Source organism: Bos grunniens, chromosome 24 (assembly GCF_055505025.1).
Source record: "Bos grunniens cultivar Pamir isolate PY7600 chromosome 24, Bosgru_T2T1.0, whole genome shotgun sequence".
Taxonomy (NCBI): domain Eukaryota; kingdom Metazoa; phylum Chordata; class Mammalia; order Artiodactyla; family Bovidae; genus Bos; species Bos grunniens.
Window position 1 is genome coordinate 59,820,577 of NC_141188.1, and position 22,323 is coordinate 59,842,899.

Sequence of the window (22,323 nt, forward strand, 5' to 3'; positions counted from 1 at the left end):
GAAGAAGGTTAAGTTGGAGCCATCTTTAATGAATGACTAAAGCCTTCATACAGGATGGATTTCAGAGCCTCAGTTGCCATTTCTAGGACTGTTGGGTTTTTTCACTTTCTTCCTAGATGTGGAGTGAGTGGCTTTCTGAAGGTGCAAAAAACAGGTGGGGAAAGGTTTAGAAGGAGGGACAGGCGTGGGGTCAATACAAACACAGTCAGTGCAATCCCGCAATGACCTCCCAGTCCTGGAGAAGTGACCGGTCGGGGTCTGGCCACCACAGCGACCGCTTCCCAGGCAGCAGGAAACACTGACAAGGTTTCCAATAGCTGCACCCTGTCCCCCGTAGGAAGAGAAATTGTATGTCCTTGCTTCAGCACTGGCTAAGTGTTAAGTTTTAAAAATAATAACAATCTGGTTGCTCATCTGGTTGCTCATCCTTCGCCGTTTGAAACTCTTTCTTCAGCTTCCATGTCACGACACTTCCCTGAGTTTCCTCCCCCGACTCCCTGTCTCCTCCAACACTGCCCACGAAGCCGGAGCCTCTCAAGGCGCTGACGTCAGTCTCCTCTGCTCACACCACAGTCCCCCTCCCTCTGCAGTCTCATCTCATGTCTGCCCAGGGCTTCAATGATCATTTGTACTGTGATCTTGAGCTCAAATAGCAGCCAGCTCTTTGCTCTAAGCTCTGAGCCAGTACCAAGACTTGCCCACCCAGTCTCTCCACTCCAACTCATTTGATCGAGACTAAACTCACACTCTCCTCATTCAACCTCAGACCTGGCCTCCTTGCTACCGCAAGAGGCTCTCACTGTTTTCCCTTGATCACCGCAACAGCCTTCTAACTGGTCTTCTAGAACTCTCTCTCGCCTCCTTCCTGCAGTTCTTCATACTGCAGACAGGACGATTTACTTGAAATGATCTTGTCAGCGCCTATAGCAGACATTAGTTACTTTTTGGCCATCCGGAGCAGCTGAACACACTTCCTGTGTTGGAAAACTCCCTCCTTAAGAATCCTGGTTGGACACAGACCCTGCCTCCTAAGACTGTTTTTAGTCGTAGAGACTCTCACTTCTCTTGTCCTTTGGCCTCTGCCCGACCAGCCTTGTTCCGTGAGCCTCACACTGGCCCTGGTCCCTCCTCCTCTGCACACACCCTGCCCTCCCCTCCCCTCTTGCCTGGGTAACTTGTTTTCCCTTCAGAGCTCCGGCTGAGTGTCCCTTCTTCAGAGAAATCTTCTGTGACTTCGTGGTCTGGGGCAGATTCTCTGCTGTAAGCCCTTAAGGGATGGGAGCTTTCTCTGGGAATCATGTATCCCTGTGCTAGTTACTGGGAATCCGTTTGGGTGCCCCCGTCAGGTTGGGCACTGAATATGCAGGCAAAAATCAGCTGCCCTTCAAGGACCCCACGGTCTCCCTGGGGGCCACGGACAGCACCACGGGATGAGTGCTGGCACAGTGCTCAAGACCCCACCAGCAAAGCGCCCTGGGGGCAGAGGAATGAGGAACCGACTGCTGCAGGATCACAGGCCAGCTGCATGGAGGCAGTGGTGCCTGAACCAGGTCCTGAAGGAGTCGGGGAGGGTGGGAAGTCCTTCCAGGCAGAAGGAATGTGCATACCCAAGGCCAGAAAGTGAAAAAGCACTTTCACTGGCAGACCAGTGAAATGCAGAGCACGCCGGTGCCACTTGAGCAGAGGATGAGGAGGGAAGGGGAGTGAGGAGGAAGACCAGAGACAAGCCTGGAAAGGTGGGTTGGGTCAGACTCAGAGGCTCGTCAGGTGCTCCCATGAGCCACAAGGAACTGTCTAAGTACTTAATTCTGACCACAGTGTGAAGGACAGATCGAAAGGATTGAGGGACAGGGAGATAATACGGAAGATGTATCTTTATCTTTATTACACTTGGACTGCAGGGAGCTCAAATCAGTCCACCCTAAAGGAAATCAATCCTGAATATTCATTGGAAGGACTTGTGAAGCTGAAGCTCCAATACTTTGGCCACCTGATGCGAAGAGCCAACTTATTGAAAAAGACCCTGATGTTGGGAAAGATTGAAGACGGGAGGAGAAGGGGATGACAGTGGACAAGATGGTTGGATGGCATCACCGAGACTCAATGGACATGAGTTTGAGCAGGCTCTGGGAGGTGGTGAAGACAGGGAGGCCTGGCGTGCTGCAGTCCATAGGGTCACAAAGAGCCAGACGTGACTCAGTGACTGAACAACATTATAGCTCCAGAATTTAGCAAAAGGAGAACCCAATAAATATAATAAACAAATCAATGAAGAAATAACTCAGTAAGTGTGAGGGGTAGGTGAATCAATGAGTAAATAATCATAAAGTGGGACCATATGTGGTAAGTGCCATGAGAAGCACTGCACGCCACGGGAGGCCATGCACCCTGGTGAGAGTCAAAGCCCTGAGCTAGAGAACTTGCTGAGAGAGACAGGGCTAGGTGAATTTAGGAGACATTCTGAAGTGAAATCCATGGAGCTGAGTAGTTAGCCGCATACCGGCATTGAAGGAAAGGAATGAATGAATGAAGGTTAGGTTTGGCTTCCCTGGTGGCTCAGCTGGTAAAGAATCCGCCTGCAATGCGGGAGACCTGGGTTCGATCCCTGGGTTGGGAAGATCCCCTGGAGAAGGGAAAGGCCACCCATTCCAGTATTCTGGCCTGGAGAATTCCAGGGAATGTATAGTCCTTGGGGTCACAAAGAGTTGGACACGACTGAGCAGCCTTCACTTTTGCTAAAATGGAGAGCCCAGGTGGCAGTCCAGAGCTGGCATGGTGTGCCAGCGCCAGGGACGCATCACGTACGGTCCCTTCCATCCTGTTATTCAACATCCTCACCACGTGCCTTCCTGACACGGTCCAAGATGGGGGCTCCAGCATCGCACCTGCCTCACAGCCAGCAGACTGCAGGAATGAGACAGAGTAGGGCACGCTGGTGACTTAAAAAAAAAATATATATATATATATATATATATATATTTGGCTGTGGTCGTCTTTGTTTCTGCACACAGGTTCTCTAGTTGCAGTGAGCAGGGGACAGTCTGTGCTGTGGTGGGCGGGCTTCTCACTGTGGGGCTTCTCTTGCTGGGGAGTACGGGCTCCAGGTGTGCAGGCTTTGGCGGTTGCTGCACGTGGGCTCAGCAGTCATGGTGCAGGGGCTTAGCTGCTCCATGGCACGTGGGAATCTTCCCAGACCAGGGGTTGAACCAGCGTCCCCTGCATTGCAGGGTGGATTCTTAACCACTGGACCACCCAGGAAGCCATGCTGCTGACTTTTAAGAAATTACTTCCTAAAACTGTTTTCCCTTACATAACATTGGTCATTATTTAATCATAGCTAATTTAAGGGAAGGCTGGGTGATGTCTTTCTTCTGGACAGCTAAAATTTGGAAGATGTATGGCTGAGAAATAAGATTTTTAAAAAACTGGAAAATAACTTGCCTCAAGGGGTCAAGAACGATTTCCATCATAGCTATTGGAGGACTATGAATGCAGAAAGAGAGGAGATGTCTAAGAAGGTTTTTAGGAAGCCTCAGAGTAAGGACAAATAAGTTTTGTTTGGAACATATCTACTTTGGGGTGGCCTGCGGAACCTCAAGTGGAAAACCAGGAGGCGTTGGAAAACATGTGTACAGTTTCATTCTTATTTCCTGTACCTAAGTTATGCTCCTTGAAGATGGTGACTCTGGGTTATCCATCCTTACATGCCCACCATGCCTTGCAAGTGTCAGGAATGGATAAAGATGGCAGGAAAATCAAGAAGGTGAAAAAGACAAGTGGCTAATGTTTAAAATTACAAATGGGAAAACTATAGAACCCAGCTACTGTAAGCCCTAGAAAGAGCTTTCTCAGGCCACTCTGGACAGGAAAGTTAGCCTGTACACACTGCATTCAGAGCCTACTAATGTAAACACACGGACACACTCATACCATGGACAGACCCGAAGAGCACTGCTTTTAACATGGAGCCTTCCATTTCGCAAGTTTATGGTGGGCGATGAGGGGTAAAGGGAGGTTTAGGAGATCTAGCTTCACAAGGGACCTGTCCAAGGTCACATGACCAGGCACTGTCACAGCCATGACTGGACCAGAGGCCTCAGGACCCCCAGGGCGAGGGAAGACGCTGCACCTGCCCTTAAGATGACCCGCCAGACTAAAGGAGCCACATTCTAGAGACACACACATTGGCGTGAAAGGCACGCCAAGGGGAAGTCGTGACAGGCTTTCCTTGCCAGGTGTCAGCACTCCTGACGAGCAAAATAGTCCAGGAGAATCCCCCGCCAGACCCTTTTGTCTACATGGATGATTCTAGCACGAACTTCCAGGATGATTCACAGATACCAGCTGGTGCCATCAATTAACAATGTTGTGATAGTTTCAGGTCAACAGCGAAGGGACTCAGCCAGATATACACATGCATCCAGAGCAGTGTGTACATGACGTTCCCAAAGCCCCCAGTAGTCCTTCCCCTGCTGGTAACCATGGGTTCGTTTTCTATGTTTGCGAGTCACTTTCTGTATTGTGGGTAAGTTCATTTGTATCATTTCTTTTTAGATTCCACATATAAGGAATGTCATATAATATTTCTCCTATTAAAAAAAAAAAAGGAAGATGGCCCTCCGAAGATAAGGGAATGAGCTCTCTTTGAGTCTTCCAGGGCTGTGAGAGACTGGGGCCAAGGACCTGGACAATTTAATCCGGTTTTTACCAAGGGTGTTTACAGTGAGCAATTAAGGAACAGTTAAGGAATTAATCACTAATGAGTCATTAACCCTGCCCACTATTGTAGAGTTAACGAGCTGAGGCCAGATTATTAGAGCCGGTTCCCAATTAAGGGGACGATGCAGGGCAGAAAGTGCAGCACTGGCCTCTTGAACAGTCGGGGGAGCCGGCCTGCGGCTGCCCGGCCTCCCCTTTCCCGGGCAGGCTGAGCCCCCAGGGCTTGCGCTGGCTGGGCAGAGGAAAGGCCAGTTTTCCATTAATATTACCTTCCCTGAAAGTCTTTTTTTGTTTTTTGGATGGCCTCCTGGAGGCTTCAGTTCCACTAGCAGTAAAGGTCTGTGGGCAGAAAGGGGTGCGTGGACCTGAGACAGAACCGCGTGCGGCCAGGCTGGGGCCAGGGGCGCAAAACACTACATCTCACCCTAAACTGGTGGGGGCACATCAGAGGCCTGAGATCCAGTCGGTCCACCGGCTGCGCGAGGGATGCAGGAGGAGCCTGGGGGCAGCCCTGCATTCCCAAACCCGGGGTTCACAGAGGGCTCTCTGTAAAAGCTTTCAAGTAACCGATGAACTGAGTGAAAAAGCTGGTTTAAAGCTCAACATTCAGAAAACTAAGATCATGGCATCCGGTCCCATCACTTCATGGGAAATAGATGCGGAAACAGTAGCAGACTTGACTTTTTGGGCTCCAAAATCACTGCAGATGGTGACTGCAGCCATGAAATTAAAATATGCTTGCTCCTTGGAAGAAAAGTTATTACCAAACTAGACAGCATATTAAAAAGCAGAGAGGTTACTTTGCTGACAAAGGCCTGTCTAGTCAGAGCTATGGTTTTCCCAGTAGTCATGTATGGATGTGAGAGTTGGACTATAAAGAAAGCTGAGCACTGAAGAATTGATGCTTTTCAACTGTGGTATTGGAGAAGACTCTTGAGAGTCCCTTGGACTGCAAGGAGATCCAACCAGTCCATCCTAAAGGAAATCAGTCCTGAATATTCATTGGAAGGACTGATGTTGAAGCTGAAACTCCAATACTTTGGCCACCTGATATGAGGAACTGACTCATTGGAAAAGACCTTTATGCTGGGAAAGATTGAAGGTGGAAGGAGAAGGGGACAGCACATGAGGTGGTTGGATGGCATCACTGACTCGATGGACATAAGTCTGAGTAAACTCTGGGGGTTGGTGATGGACAGGGAGGCCTGGTGTGCTGCAGTCCATGGGGTCGCAAAGAGTGAGACACAACTGAGCGACTGAGCTGAACTGAAGTGATGAACTTGGCGGAGAGAACCAAGCATGAGGACTTCCCTGCACCCCCTTGTGGGGGCAGGGATCATCTCCCTTCGTGTAACATTTCCCATCTCCCCAGAAATTAACTATACATTTAAAATAAGTGAATAAGGGCTTCCCTGGTGGCTCAGCTGGTAAAGAATCCGCCTGCAATGCAGGAGACCTTGGTTCCATCTCTGGGTTAGAAGATCCCCTGGAAGAGGGCATGACAGCCCACTCCACTATTCTTGCCTAGGAAATCCCATGGACAAAGTCTGAGCCTGGTGGGCTACAGTCCATGGGGTTTCAAACAGTTGGACATGACTTAGCAACTGAGCTGAGCAATCACATATAAGGTGGCACTAGTTGGTAAAGCGGAGAAGGCAATGGCACCCCACTCCAGTACTCTTGCCTGGAAAAGCCCATGGACGGAGGAGCCTGGTAGGCTGCAGTCCATGAGGTCGCTAAGAGTAGGACATGACTGAGCGACTTCACTTTCACTTTTCACTTTCATGCATTGGAGAAGGAAATGGCAACCCACTCCAGTGTTCTTGCCTGGAGAATCCCAGGGACGGGGGAGCCTGGTGGGCTGCCGTCTATGGGGTCACACAGAGTCGGACACGACTGAAGCGACTTAGCAGCAGCAGCAGCAGTTGGTAAAGAAACCGTCTACCCATGCAGGAGACTTAAGAGACCTGGGTTCAGTCCCTGGGTTGTGAAGATCCCCTGGAGGAGGGTAAGGCAAGCCACTCCAGTATTCTTGCCAGGAGAATCCCATGGACAGAGGATCCTGATGGGGTACAGTCCATGGGGTCGCAGAGAGTCGGACACGACTGAGCGACTGACACTTCACAGTAAGTGGATGCAGCGGGGCCGCCCCAGTCCAGGGTCTGACCTCTGGCAGAAGCCCGCCCCACCACAAGGCCTCCATCTCTCAGTCCTCCCACCCCGTCTCATCTACACCCTCCCCACCCCCTCCCGGCAGCAGGGATGAGAGCTCGGGCCAGAGGGAGACAGGACCGGGTTCCGAGAGCGGGAAGCCCACGGCGGTAGAACATCTGGGACCGGCCTCGGGCCACAGAGCAGGCGGGGGCCGAGCAAGGAAGACCCCGCGCGGCTGCGGCCGCCTCTGGACGCCGGGGCTCAGGAGACTGGCGACCCGCAGAGGCGGAGCCCTCGGTGCCCCGCGCCCCCGAGGGAGAGAAAAATAGCCACCAGCAGTCCGGAGACATCCCGCCGGGCGCGGAGGCGCCACGCTTACAGGCGGGAAAGAGATGCCTCCAAAAGGGAGAGAGGCGGAAACGGAAGTGCCCCAGCGCGGTAGGCGTGGCTGACGGAGGCTGGGCCAGCAGGGCCCTCCGCAAGGGCCGGGCTCTGGGCATTAACCGCGGTCTACGCGGAGCGAGAGGAACCTGCTGCAGCGGCTCCACCCGACGCGCCGGGCCCCGCCCTCCCCGCGGAGCTGTCCAGACAGAGGCGCCCCGCCCTTGCGGCCCTGCAGCCCTTCCAATGAGAGGCGCGCTTCCCCGCCCCACCCCTGCAGCCCGTCCAATCAGAGGCGCCTTTCCCCGCCCCGCCCCCGCGGCCCGGCTGCTGGGCCCCGGGCTGCTCGCATCGATGCTCCCTGGAGCCGAGGGCCGCGGTCCCGACTGTCCCACCCTCTCTTCCCGGCCCGGCTGCGGGTCAGACCCTCCTTCCTTCGAGGGAGTCCCCCAGGACGCCCTTAGACTGCCTTGATCCGACCTGGACTGAACCAAGGCCTGCTTAGAGCCGCACACCGCCTTTTCTCCCCGACCCCCGCGAAACCAGTGCCAACAGGTTCCTGTCCCGCTGCGGTGCACACATGTAGCATAGTCTGGACCAAACTCGCAGCCTCATGGTGGAAGTCAAGGGCCACTTCCAGAGGGATGCAGGTTTACTGGGGTGGGGGGCAGTTTCCCCAGAGTCCTAGAAAAGGCGGGTGCCCCCCCCCCCCACCGCCCCGCCGCCCCAATCACAGTCGGGAGAGTCTTGTTTCGGAAGCGGGGGTCTTCCTTGGCCGCCGCCTCCGCAAACTGCTTTCCGTAGCCGTGAGCTTGCGCGGCGGCCCCGGGTATTTCTCGATCGTCTAGGGTTTTAACACTCTTTACCGCAAGCCATTCTCACGTCCAGCCTGAGTAAAGTACCGCCTGCCCGCCTCACCTGCACCCCTCCTCCCGGAGTTGGGAGCTTGACTCACTACGGGCCCTTAAATCCGCCCTGCTAGGCAGCCCTTAGGACTGCGGAGAGAGGGGCCTCAGCTCGTCCACATCTCCCCCAGGAAGCCCAGGAAGGCACTCACAGCTAGCATCCATTCCTCAGCATCTCATTCCCAGTGTGGCCTAATGAGCTGTTCGTGGGAACTGGAATTAAGGAGTCCTTATTCAGCAAATATTTCCTGAACATGCGATATGATCGTGAATTGATAGAGGACTTCTAGTTATTCTAGCTCCAAGGCTTACGAGCAGAGTTGATTGGTGCAACCTCTCCAATACCTCAGTCTCCTCATTCATAAAATGGGGCTAGTTGAATCTTCCTGGTAGAGTCCTTGTGAGGCTTCACTGAGATGAAAACCACTTAGAAGAGTGCAGGCACATAGTAAGCTTTCAATGGTGATTAGCTATTAGGATTTTGATCATCCTCCAGGGACTTGTTCCTGAATCCAGGTATGGTTCAGTCTGTTGGTGCCTAAAGAGATGGTTTAGAATATTCATTCTCAGAGTAAAAGAAGAGAGGAAAATGGCGGAAAGCTGTATATGCAGAAAGAAAGAAAGAAAAAGAATAGGAAGGAAAGTGGCAGAGAGGAGACAGAATGAGCAATGAAAATGACCAAAGTGAAGTCGCTCAGTTGTGTTCGACTCTGCGACCCCGTGGACTGTAGCCTACCAGGCTCCTCTGTCCATGGGCTTTTCCAGGCAATAGTACTGGAGTGGATTGCCATTTCCTTCTCCAGGGGATCTTCCCGACCCAGGGATTGAACCCAGGTCTCCCGCATTGTCTGAGCCACCAGGGAAGTCCTTAAGGAAATCAAAGTAGATGCTAATGGTGAGAAAGGAAAGGTCAGAGGTGTCCAGGACTAAGGTGAAAGAGGGTGGAATGTGTGGTACTCATCTGAAGTGGAGTACCACACTTCAGGTACTTCAGGTACCACTGAAGTTCTCTGAATAAATTATTCCTAGTAAAATGAAGGCATTGAAGGATGAAAGAGAAGATAGGCCAAAGTGAGAGAAATTTACTTACTTATTTATCCTGAGTTTACCTATTTTTTTTTTCCTGCCGAGAGCTGATATCACTTGGGCCACTCCATTCATTTTTCTTGTCAGAGAAAAGCATTAAATGTATTACTCCCTACCTTCCTGGAAAGGGGCTTCCCAGATATCTCAGTGGTAAAGAATCTGTCAGCCAATGCAGGAGACGCAGGTTTGATGCTCCAGGATTTGACCCTCCAGAGTCAGGAAGATCCTCTGGAGGAGGAAATAGCAATCCACTCCATTATACTTGCCTGGGAAATCCCATGGACAGAGATGTCTGGGGGTCTATAGGCCCTGGGGTCGCAAAAGAGTCAGATAACCCAAATAGCAACAACAACGGCTTGAGAAAAACAACCCACTCAATAAATTCTTACTGACCAGCTTACTATGTGTTAGGCTCCAGAGGAGGGCCTAGGGGTACACAGCTCTGGTTATGCCCAGACTGTAAGGACCCACAGAGCAAGGACTGGGTCCTGTGATGACGCTACCTCCATTTCCAGCCCCGACAGTCCTCCTTTCCCCGGGTAGGTTTCAGGAACCCAAGGGCCGCACAGGGATACTCCGGATCAGAAAAGTGGGATCACAACCTGTATTGCCTCCTGCCAGGTCGCCAAGAGTTTACACCATGCGGTAAACTACCCATCTTTCCCATTTCCCAGGGAGGCCCGGCTCGTCGCAGGAGGAAAGGGGGCTGGGGTGGTTCACTAACGTCCTAACGACCCTCAGACAGTACTCCGTGAGTACCCCGCGAGATGCTGACGCCCGTAGACACTTCTGAATTCCTCCCCCAGCCCCAGAGACGGCGCCAAAGAACTGCAATCCTGTCCACGACGCGCCCGCGAGGACGTGCGCCCCGGGTCCCGGCGCACAGCGCTCCAGGACATCCTTCCGGAGTGCGGCTGCCAGCCCTACGCGCGCCACGCCGAACCGCTGGGCTGGGAGGAGCCGATAGGTCCAGGGAGGCGAGCCTGAGACGCGGAGCTGACGAACGTCGGCCTGCTCCAGCCTCCGGAGCACTAATGTCATCAACCCTGGGTAGCAGGAGCTGGCCCCGAGCTGGACACTTGAACAAGGATCTGAGAGGCGTCTGGGGCCGTCGCGGGTTGGAAAGAGGGAGGCGGGGCCGCCAGGAGCTTCGGGAAGTTCAGCTCTTACCCTAGGAAGATGGTGTGGGTGGATGCTTCCTATTGGAGTCAGTCCTTCCAAGTAGCGGCTGCAGCCCGGCTATTAGGGTATCGAGGGGCTGGGAACGCGCAGGCAGCTGAGCCTTTGGCTCCAAGCACCCAGAACCCCGCACACTCGTAGGCGCCCGTCGCGCCAGGAAAGGGGAGCTTGGGTCTAGGGCGCCTCGGGGTCGTGGACGCGGGCGAGTCCGGGCGGCAGCGCAGCGCCGGGTGAGGATGCGCAGGGGGGTGGGGATGGGAGTGGGGGTGTTGGGGGGTGGGGGTGGGGGTGTTGGGGTGGGGCGGCCCGGCTCCTCCGCAGCCAACTGCTTTTCCGCAACCCCTGATCCATCACCCGAGCCCCCCCGCCCAGAACCCGCATTCACAGCTTCCTCCGCGCCCCCGCAGTCCTGAGAGCGCTGAACCAGTCAAACCAAAACAGGTCAATCTTTAATTCTCCGCCCCACCTCAATTCTTTGAAGCTACTTATTACAAACAGTCCCTCAAACCTTCTCCGTCTCCCCTTCCTCCTAGCCGTCCTTGTTCGGGGTTGGCACGCCGCCCTGGAGGGGCCGAGGTCAGAGGCTTTGGGTTCCTTGAACCTGGAGGCTCCGGGGCCCGCCGGGTGGCGGCAACGTGGCCACCTGTCTTCGTCCAGCAGCGAGGCCAGGGGTCCGTGGGGACGTAAGGGTGGCCAGAGGGCCTCGACTGGCCTAGGAGTCAGCCCTCCGGTGCGAGCCAGGCGCAGATGCCCGACCCGGACCCAGTTGTTCCCGTGGCGCTGGGCAGGAGGGGCCGAGCCCGGGGGACCCAGGGAGAAGGGGTGCGCGCGCCTGCGGCTCGGGGTCGGCTCACGGGACGGCGTCTGGCCCGATTGGGTCCCCGGGGCCCCTAGAGGGCCTGCCACGGCTTCCCGATGGCCTGGATGTGCTCCTTGGCCTTCAGGCGCAGCGCTGCGATACTGCTGTTGCGCGGGTCCGCCTCGTCCAGCGGGAACTTGTCCCCGAAGCCCGGCCCGCACGGGTAGGCGGGCGGCGGCGGCGGCGGCGGCGGCCCCAGGGGCTGCAGGCCGGGGCCGAGCGGCGGGGAGTTCAGGAAGGGCGGCGGCGGCGGCGGTGGCGTGTAGCTGGCGGGCAGGCTCTGCGCCGGCGGCCCGAAGCCCGGCAGGCTCTGCAGCGCCGTAGCGCCCCCGGCCGGCAGCGGCGGCCCGAGCCACGACTCGAGCGGCAGGGCGCCCCCCGCCGGCCCGCCGCCGCCGCCCCCGGGGCCCGCCCCGAGGGGCGCCAGGGCTGCGGCGGGCGGGGAGCGGCTGAAGGAGAGCAGGGGCGAGTCCTGGAGCTTCATGGACGACACCTCCAGCTTCTCCTGCCGCCGCCACTTGGCGCGTCGATTCTGGAACCACACCTGCGGAAGGCAGCAGAGCGCCGTCGGGGTGCGGAAGGCGCAGGACTCCCCGCTCCCGAGGAAAACCGGGGCTCCACGGCTCCCCCTGCCCCTCTCACCCCGCGACCCCTGCTGCACACCCGCGGTGCCCTTCCGTTCTGTCCCGTCTGCCCAAGGCTACCCTCTTCCCTCACGCGCTCTGAGACTCTGTCCCACCCCTGCCCTCCTGGCGGTTCCACCCTGTCCTTGTTTCTCCTCACCCTTAGCTGTGGTTGTTTCCAACTCGTGGCACCAAACAGGCGGGGGGAAAAATGAAGTTAACCCTGGAACCGGACCGTGGGAAACCCGATCTCACCAAATTTCTGAGACTGCTGGCTGGCGGCCCATCCTGACATTGCGCTTTAGACCCGGCTTCCTCCCCGGGTGGCACGGCTCACAGTGGCCTATCTACCTCTGCCTCCGTTATAAACATAGGTATAAACGAAGGCTCGAAGTACTCTAACTGGCAACACTGGCTGTTAAAATGGACCCGTGTCCACTTTACTGGTTACAGTAACTGAAGGACAAACTGGGTTGATTTTATTATCCCGGGCATATTTAAATATGCATGTTGCTGCTCTCCTAAGATTTTCATTTTTATTTAATTGATATCTGACTCGTATTTCTGATATTTCTTAAAAATGGCTTTCGAGGATTACAATAGTTCAATAGTCTACTTTTATTGTATGGAGTTAATTTTGACATGACCCTAAGATGAATTCAATGAGTTCAAGTTTCTCTTTTTGTTTTAGAGAGTCCATGCCAAGAGTCTCTCTCTCTTCTTTAAAGAGTGAAGTCTCTTAATGCTGAAACTTCCATTGCTGATTTGATAAAAAGCACAGGAGAAGGCGTAATTAAGGCTTCACTACCAAGTTACCACCGGGAAACAGAACACAGAGAACTGGTCTAGTTTAGTGCAGAATCTAGAAGGAACTTTGGCCAAATTGGTGGCTTCAGTGTTGAATTTATGAAGGAAAATGTGGGAAAGGTTGACACCCAACAAGGGAGACAGCAGTTCTGAGTTAATAATAGGGAGAGGGACTCCCTAGGAAAACTGAGGGAAAAAAACCACCCAACACCTGAGCAGAACAGGACAAGTATCTGCAAGGCTGGAACTTGGTGGGTGGGAGAGAAAGAACAGAAAATGCAGATTCCCTGGGCCCCTTTCTATAAATGATTCATCTGTGTATCCCAGGCCCTAATTTCCCCCAGAAACATTAGATATATGAACACTGGCACATTCCACTGCCCGCCACCAAACCCCACCCCATCCCATGAAATATCAGGCTTTAGGTCCCGTATCTAGAGTTCCAGGGCTAAAGCCTGGGGTAGTCTGCTCTTCTCCTGCTTTACTGCTCCCTCAACACAGTGGGGACCCTGTGATCCCCCCCATCTGATGACATCATAGCCATGTGTTAAGCACACACCATACGCTGGGCCACTGTGCTGGCCCTGGGATAGAGAAGTCAGACACTGTTCTCAAGAAGAACACATCTTAGACAAGAAGCAAACATCCCCGAACAAGTCAAGAGGGAAGGAACAAGTGAAGGAAAAGGAAGGTGGGACAGTGCTGTGGAGACAGCCCTTGAGTGGGCTGGGCCTGTATCCCAGAGGGGCACTGGAGGGCTTTGCGCTTTCCCTTTTCTTCATTTTCCACTTGTTTTCTTCCCTTCTCCCTACCCCACCCTCCCTCCCTGTAAAGCAGGTGCTGAAATGTCCACCCCTTCAGTGAAACCCTTGCAGCTCCTCTGCCCTGAATTAGAAGAAATTGAACTGTCCCTGCCAGTTAGTGCTAAAGTCACATTAGGGAACCATGTTTTAAAATCATGACATTAGTTTAACCCCTTTAACTAAACAGAAAAGACAAAAAGCAAGAGTCTGTCCACTTTTACTTTTTAAGACAAGACTAAAAGCCCCAAACGTCTGAGTTTCCTCCCTTCCTGGAAATCCAACTCATTAGACACACACTGAAGTCCCATCTCAGCCCCAGGGCCTTACAGATGCCGCGCAATTTGTTCCCAATGTCTCCCCTTCAGGCCTCTCCCAATTTGGAAATCCTCCCAGATTTTTCACAGATGACTAGCAAATATTTAAGGCTTTCAAATATTTTAATGATCAGGGATTAAAGATAATTCAGCCTTAATTAAAGCGAAAACCCCTTTAAATAAAAAAGAAAAGGGCCTCTGCAGCAGCGGGAAGTTTGGCTGGAGGTGCACCAGAGAAGCAAAAGTCAGTTTCTTAAATCCTCCGAAAGTTTCAACTGCGAGGGGCCAGGCTTCCGTAAGAAGACAGGGTTTTCGTTTTCACGGAGGTGCGCACCGTTAGCGAACAGGGTGGCATTTGGGGCCTCAATACGGTTACACTGGAGCCGCTACCTACACTCTCTCTCCACTCAGGGCTTCCCGACCACCCCCCTCCCAGAGCCCCCTCCCTAGTCCAGGATGCTGTCGCCTCTCCATTTCGTCAGCCATTCCCAACTCCTTTAGTTTAGAAGCAGAGGACCCAAAGGGGAGATATACTGCGAACTGGAACAGACCGTCCAAGGGTCGGTGCGCGGGGCGCATGGAAAATCAGTGACGCTCCCCGGGTGGGGGTAGGGGGCGGGTTCTGGGCGAGCCAAGTCGAGGAAGGTCCACGGGCAAAGTGCCGCCATAAACGCGAGGCCGCCCGGGGATTCTAGGGAGCACCGGCCGACGCCTGGGCCACCCGCCCTCCCCCGGGCCCGTCTGCACACTTTACCTGGACTCGGACCTCGGGTAAGTTGACTTTGCCCGCCAGCTCCTCGCGGCTGTACACGTCGGGGTAGTGCGACTTCTCGAACGCGCGCTCCAGCTCGTGCAGCTGGTACGTGGTGAAGGTCGTGCGGTTCCGTCGATGCTTCTTTTTGGGCTGCTCCTCCTCCGACAGCTTCGAGTCGCCGGGGGCGGACGGTCCTCCAGGCAGCCCAGGGCTCGGTCGGGCCTCCCCGGTCTCCTTGGGGCAGTAGGGGCGGGGGGCTGGGACGACGAGACCCCCGACGGTCAGAGACACTTGCTCGGGGTACATGGGGGCCGCCCTGCCTACCCACGCGGGCTCCTAGCTGGCCCAAGGAGGCGGGGGGGGGGGTGGTGGTGGTGAGGGCTGCGAGGGGTCCCTAAGCTTTCCCAGAGCGCAGGTGGGAAGCCTTTGCTATGCACACAGCCTCCAGCCCCGCGCCCAGATGCTTTAATAACAGTGAAGGCAGGGGCTCTCTCCTCTTCTCGCAGAGCTCCTGAGTCTGGGAGCCCTAAGAGGGTCTCGGAGCAGCCGGGGTGTGCACTCACCTTCATACTCCGGGACTGGCGCCGGTGCGGGCGGCGGAGACGGTTCGGTGCCTCCGGCAGGCGCCTTGGGGCCGGCGGGCCGCGCGCCTGGCCTCCTATCCCGCTCCTTGGTGCCCCGGGCGGCCCGCTCCTCCGGGAAGGAGCCGAGGACCCCGTCGTCCTTGGTAAATCCCAGGATGGCTTCGATGCTGTGCAGCCGCGAGGTGCTCCCGCCGGGGCTGCGGAGCAGGTGGCCGGCGAGCGAGAAGCTGCCGTCGGCCATGGCTGGGGCGCAGCCCGGCAGGTGCATGGGGGGCGCCGGGGCCGGGAGGACGCGGCCCGCGCTCTCGGCTTTGCAGCCGGCCCAGAAGACCGCGAGCAGAGGCTCGAAGTCGGCTCCCCCGGGGGCGGCCGTCCAGCCCGAAGGGGACCGAACCGCGGCCAAGAGCCGCGAGCGCCGCCAGCCCCGCCTGCGCGCACTAGAGGCGGGCGAGCGCCGGGTCCGCGGGCGCCTGGGTCCCGGCTGGAGTTGGAGCTCCGCCCGCGGGTGGCCGGGACTCGGGGTGCTAAGGCTGGGAGCGCGCCCGCCCCGGCTCCTCCCCTCGCCCGCACCGTCGTCTGCCCTGGCCCCTCCCTGCAGCGGGGCGGGTCCTTCCCCGGGGTCCTTCCCCTTCCTCGGGGTCCTCGCCCACCCAGCCGGGCGGGGCGCGCTCGGAACCTTCCCCCTCCCCTCGCTCCATCCACCGTTCACAAGCTGGAGGCCCGCGGTGGCCTGTTTGACGGGCCTGGGTGCCCGGCTCCGAGGGCCCGCTTCGCCCAGGCCTGCCCGCGTGGGGCCGACGCCCTCCGTCCCACCTCCCCCGGGGGCTCAGCTTCCTTTCAGCCCCCTCCCCTACCCCAGACCCGCCTTCTGCCCCCCAGGCTGCGGTCCTCCGCTGGGCTGAGCGCCTGCGGCGACCCTTGGAAAGAGCCGGAGAAGGCTACCCGGCTCTACGGCGTCGGAAGTCTGTCCACACTCTTTAACAGTTTGAATTCTCTCCTCTCTCTCCCTATGTATGTCCCCCTACCTGCGCTCCTCTTTCTCCGTAGTTTGAAGCCTTAGGTTTCAGGTTGATTGTGTTTGACTTAACCGCTTCTCCCTGTCCCCTCGGATGGCGCTCCCGCAGCTCCCTGACGACGGCGCTCGCTCCAGGGGCGGTGGGGCCATCCGCGTCCCCAGGCCCGGAGACCTCCCGGGCCCACCGCCCAGCCCGAGGCTCGGGGGCACCGAGTCCGACGACGCGCGGCCGGCCTCAAGCCGGTGGGAGACCCGCTGGGTGTTTGTCCTGAGGGGACCCCTCCCCACCGAACAATGTTCCAGGCCGAGATGACCCAACCTCAGGCTGAGGACGGAAGGACATTCCCCCCGGGGCAAGGTCTCGCCTCTCTGCGGGCTCTGGGCGCCATCGGCCTGTATTTCTTTCTCCTTCGGGGACTCCACGAGACTTCCATGGCCCGGAGTGGCTTCCACAGGCCAAGTGGAAAGATGATTTGCGCGGGTGGACTTTCCCCCCGCCCCCACCTTCTCCCAGTGCTGTGAACAGCACTGCTCACACCTGATGCTAGATCCCAGGAAGCACCCCCAACCTTCATTGAAATGCTGGCAGGAAGTGTGAACCAAAATGCTTTCCAAATAAAAGCCTGAGGATCTAGAGATTCTTTTCCTTTTGTTTCCTGGTTGTGTTGACTATGTACGTTTAAGGTGTGCAGCATAATGATTTGACACATATACAAATGCATACACACGTAAATGATTACTGGTTCAGTTAACATCCACCATCTCATACAGATAGAAACCTGAGATTTTTAAAATTCCTTTGCCCTCTGATCTCTAGGTAGGCACCTCTCCCCTGCCCCCATGTTGACTGACTTCATCTTGCGTTAAGATGGGCACCTACTGTGTCCCTACTGAGGGTGGGACACTGATGTGGGCCTGGACATCACACAAGAAAGGAGAGGCTGGGGCCCATGGCCTCAGGGGTTTAACTTCCAGTATGAGAGCAAGACAAAGGAAGTGCTGTTGTTCAATCGCTAAGTGTATCCGACTCTTTGCCACCCCATGGACTGCAGCACGCCAGGCTTCCCTGGTCCTCACTATCTCCCGGAGCTTTCTCAAATTCATGTCCATTGAGTTGGTGATGCTATATAAGCATCTCATCCTCTGCCAACAACAAGAGAAAAACTCATATCTTAGGATCCTCCACCTTTAAATTAATATTAGAAGGACATTTAAAAGGGCACGAGACAATGTTAAGGATCTTTAAATGGAAATGATTATTAATTCTCCAGAATGGGCGCACGGGAGGGGTTCAGTCCACTAATCTCTCTGTTTTTAATAAAACTATAAAAAGGTAAATTAAAATAGCAAACACATGAGTTTGCCGTGGGTAAACTTGAGCTACTGACTCACATGAGAAACTTTTTTAAAAAAAGCTACATTAATGAAGATCAATACTCACTTTATAGTTTTGCATATCACTTTATGGGTGGCAGCACATTCTTCATACCATCCTAGCCTTACAACCCTGCGAGGTGAGCCAGAAAAATATATTTGCCCCCATTTTACAGAAGAGAAGACTGAGGCTGTAAGTGATACAGCCCTTAAGTGGAGCAGACAGGACCAGAACTCAGACTCTCCGACTCCTTATCCAGTGCTGTCTGGCTGTCCCTCATTTGTAATCCTTACAGCAGAGTGTGATATTTTTGAACAGATTCAAGATGCATCTTAGTCTGCAGTCTGTCTTTAATCCTCCCCAGATCCTGAATCCTGTGTACAAAACGCTGAGGCAGAGGTAGCTTAGTTCCTCAGAGAGATGTGGTTCAGACAGTGGCCTTTGGGCGCCGGGGTCCAGGGCGAAGGACAGACCCTCGGCAGGGCCCCACCCCAGGGCAGGAGAAGCCTGCGGCCAGCCCCCTTCAGCTCTCCTAGGCTGCCAGAAGCGCTCTCCCTGAAAACGGGCTGGGGGCACCCCATATGGTCCCCCACCTGGTTACAAAGAGGGGGGCTGATGACCCCTTAGTGACCTGAGGGTAGCAGCAGGGATAATCGGTTGCTATCTGTTGTTTCCCCTCTGAGTATGCGTTTTATGTCAACTCCCCCAATATTACATTGATCTCTGTAACCACCGCTCAACAAAGATTGGCAGCATTTTCTTAAGCTCCTGCCCACACGCTAAGGGGCTTACGGCCTTGTTTTCCAAAGTTAATTCCCTCTGGAACTGCCCCGCACTCCCCAACAGGTGCAGGTGAGGTTAGCTTCTATTTACAGTTCATTTCAGAGTTTATTTCAGAGAAAAGCAGAAAGGACTTCAACAGCCACTGGCAAGGGACCACAGAGGAGACAGGGCAAGGCAGGACGAGGGGAGGCTGGGACTTCTTTTGTGCCTGGCATAAAGAGCTAGTCAGGACCATTGTGGGCACAGTGCAGGGTCCTCCAAGCAATCAGCCGGGGGCCATTGTTAGGGGCTAATCTGCATGTGTATTTCCCAAGAACTCGATTAGGGAAGATGAATGGACTCGGCCATGTCCCTAATTCTTCTGCTGCATTTTTCCAGCAGTTCTGCCTGCTCGTAATCAGCCCAGCTTCAGCAAAAGTAAGGAGCCTGGCTTCTGAACTCCACTTCTGTTTAATTCATTAATTCATTAGGTAGATCAAAGAAAACCCCCTTCCCCACCCCGTGTGGATTGAATTTTATGCTGCTGAACCCCTTCGGACTTGGCGTGGTTTGGGGAAACCTTTCCAGAAGTAAGGAGAAAGAGGGTGGTTAGGACTTAGGGGGTGTCTGAGTGTCTGAGGCTGGGCGTGATGTGGGGTAGGTGATCTAGAACGACAATCGGAGCTGGAAGATTTTGAGGAGAAAGGGGCTAAGGACTGGTGAGCTTGCAGAAAACAAAGTCCAAACAAAGTCCAAACACCAGCAGGGCGGTGGCTCTTCACCTTTGATGTGTAAGGGGGTGTCCTTTCTGGGTGGGCTGCTTTGCCCACAACACTCCAGGGGAAACGAGCATTTACGGAGTGACTTTCCTGTGCACGGCGCACACTCACTAAGTGAGCTCATGGTTTTGGAATCTAGTAATCTCACCTTGAAGAGATGTTTCAGGTTCGGGCGGATAAAGTGCCTGTTGGAAGACCTTTGGGTTATCACTCCATAAAGTGTGTAAAACCAACGTGATGTCTTCATGGAGACTATCCCCTTAGTAGATGCCTTTTAATTCAGGAATAAGTCCATCTGTCTCATGCCACACCGTCTCCTCCTGCAAGCTGATACATGCTCATTTGGGCAGAGCAACCTAACTTTAGTTATAGCCAGAGCAAAATTCAACACATATAATCACTGAAAACACACACGTGCACACACACACAGACACACAGACACACACACACACTGAAGTCAAATGAATTCAGTCATCAAAAGTTAAAATTTATGTATACATGATACATTATTTATTGAACACTAACTATATGCCAGTGGGCACTCTTCTGAGTCCTTTACGTAGATTATCTAATTATGATAACCCTGTTTATCGTAATTCTCACGATAACCCTGTGAAGTAGACACTATTATTATCTCCACTTTCCAGACAAGGAACCCGAGACACAGAGTGGACACGTCACTTGCTAGAGGTTTACAGCTGGTTTCAGGTGGAGTTAGGACTTGAACCCTGGTGCTTTTTCAGGAATATCCATCTAATATCCACTTCATGTACCACCTCCCAATATGGTGTGTGTACACATACACGTGTGCTAAGTCGCTTCAGGCGTGTCCGACTCTTTGCGACCCCATGGACTATAGCCCGCCAGGCTCCTCTGTCCATGGGATTCTCCACGCAAGGATACTGGAGTGTCTTCTTTCCAGGCCCTCCTCCAGGGGATCTTCCCGACCCAGGGATCGAACCCGCGTCTCGTACATTTCCTGCACTGGCAGGCAGGTTTTTTACTGCCTGGCAGGCTACAGTCCATAGGATTGCAAAGAATCAGACATGACTGAAGCAACTTAGCGTGCACACACGCTTTCTCCTCTATACTGTCTATTACGGTATATCATCAATACAATATACAAGCCACTGACAGTCATTGCCCAAAAAATCAATAGCAAAACTCACTCGTTAATACTGACATACGAGTCTAGAGATAAAACATACTATCTCTCACTATCAGATCTTCCCAACTGATGAAACACTTCCCTACTTGAAGCGTCACAGAAGGTATATCAGGAAAATGTTCTTGGAGTTCTTATCACAAATTCCATTTTTTATAAGTAGACAATCCCTCATCACTTCCACCAAATTGGCACAAATGATCAACACACTTCCTAAATTCCAGCTTATTAGCCAACATGACCACCTAAATCTTCTCTACTATTTTCAGGCTACATTGAAATAAGTGTTTGGAATTCCCTGGTGATCCGTTAGTTAGGACTGTGGGTTTCCACTTCAGGGGACACGGGTTCAACCCCAGGTTGGGGAACTGAGATCCCACAAGGCGAGGAGTGCAGCAGAAAAAAAGGTGTTGATATAAGTATATTGCAGTGAATGAAAATCCTATAAATTAATTGTGGCTAAAATACATAAGCCAGTGAAGAGATGGGCCTCACAGGCATCTCTGGTTGAACTGAGCGCCTTGTTGGAAGAGCAGATGAAAACGGACATCTAATCTACTAACAAAAATGAAACATAGCCCTGTTGGGGACACCTGTGTTTTCTGACAGAAGGCTCCATTTGAAAGTACATTCCTTTGATGTAGGAACAGGGACCATAGCTCTCTGCAGACCATCCAGTAATTAGGAAGAAGCCTGTCCTCTTTAGCACTCTCCTTGCTTCCTAATTACATCATTTTGGGAACAACAATACTTAAAACCTAAACTAACAGTTTAGTTTCCTGTTATTTCAGAGGACCACGAGCTTCCCAGATGGCTCAGTGGTAAAGAATCTGCCAGCAATGCAGGAGACCCGGGTTTGATCCCTGGGTGGGGAAGATCCCCTGGAGGAGGGCATGGCAACCCACTCCAGTATTCTTGCCTGGAGAATCCCATGGATGGAGGAGCCTGGTGGGCTCCCATGAGGTCCCAAAGAGTTGGATACGACTTAGTGACTGAGCACAGGCTTAGGAATTAGAAGAGGAAGCTTGGTGACAAAGCTTGGTATCTGCTCTTTTGCTTCTAGCTGCCATTTTTCCTTAGTGGGTGTGGAAACGTGGGTCCAGATCACCCTAATGAGACAGAGCATCTGCATGGAGCTGGGCTGGAGGCTAGGCTCCAGACTTGCAGACTCCACCAGGCTGCTGTGGCTTTGCCATTATCCCTCAGCTCGCAGGACCCGTCACTGGGTGCCCCATGCTTGCGCACAGACCTGGTCCGCGCTTGAATCCCAGAGGAATATGTTTGTTGTGCACACGCAACGAAGCTGCTCCTCAGGATGCTCCCCAGTCACTTGTCAAGTTACCTTGGCCCTGAGCTTGCTTTTGCAGCTGATGCAAATCCAGGTAGCCTTTGTGGAGGAGAAAAGTGCCCTTGGCAACAGATTTGCAGGGCCTTTGAGCAAACAGTTGATAGCCTGACACATTGCTTCGAGAGAACCAGCTCTTCCTGACTTGTGCACCGAAGGTTAGCACCTTTCGCCAGCTCAGAGTTCCTCTAAGTAGCTTGAAATCAGCCATAGTGGGAGTATTTTTACAATCCAAATTAGCAAACACTGCAAAATCAGAGCATTCTCACTCTCAATGTCCTTTAATGTTTTAAAAATATGTTTTTAAAATATTGACTAGCGTATCAGTGCTCCTACTTCATTCAAGAGTCAAGAAATCAGGAAGTGTCATTACTTCTGAAAGTAAAATGTGACCTCTTGGGCAAGAGATGCTCACCTTTTTGCCAAAAAATGTGGGACATTTACATCATTATCTCATAATAGGTAAATAAAGGGAAACTTGGATTTCTGCCAAAGAAATGTGCTTTTTGGTTTTTTTTTAATTGTTAGAAGCAAAGCAAAGCTAAATTCAGATAATTCCTCTTTACTTGTTTTCTAATTAAACTAATTGAATTCAGAGTGTCTAGGGGAAGCACAAGAGACATTTATCTCAAGGGGCTGATGGTCTTGAAGCCCATCAATCCTCTTAGGGTGCTAAGAAGGCAAATCTGAGGATGCCCGCTTTGCAGCAGCCTT

General features: G+C 53.6%; 1 protein-coding gene across 1 annotated transcript; it reads right to left on the reverse strand.

The window, feature by feature from the left end:
- Positions 1-11,176: 11,176 nt before the first annotated feature.
- Positions 11,177-15,608, reverse strand: RAX (retina and anterior neural fold homeobox). The gene is made up of 3 exons (XM_086372079.1): positions 15,148-15,608; positions 14,585-14,841; positions 11,177-11,827 (listed from the first exon to the last, which is right to left on the reverse strand). Exons 1-3 carry the CDS (start codon positions 15,434-15,436, stop codon positions 11,315-11,317), a joined length of 1,059 nt encoding a protein of 352 aa, XP_086228205.1. The 5' UTR covers positions 15,437-15,608; the 3' UTR covers positions 11,177-11,314.
- Positions 15,609-22,323: the final 6,715 nt, after the last annotated feature.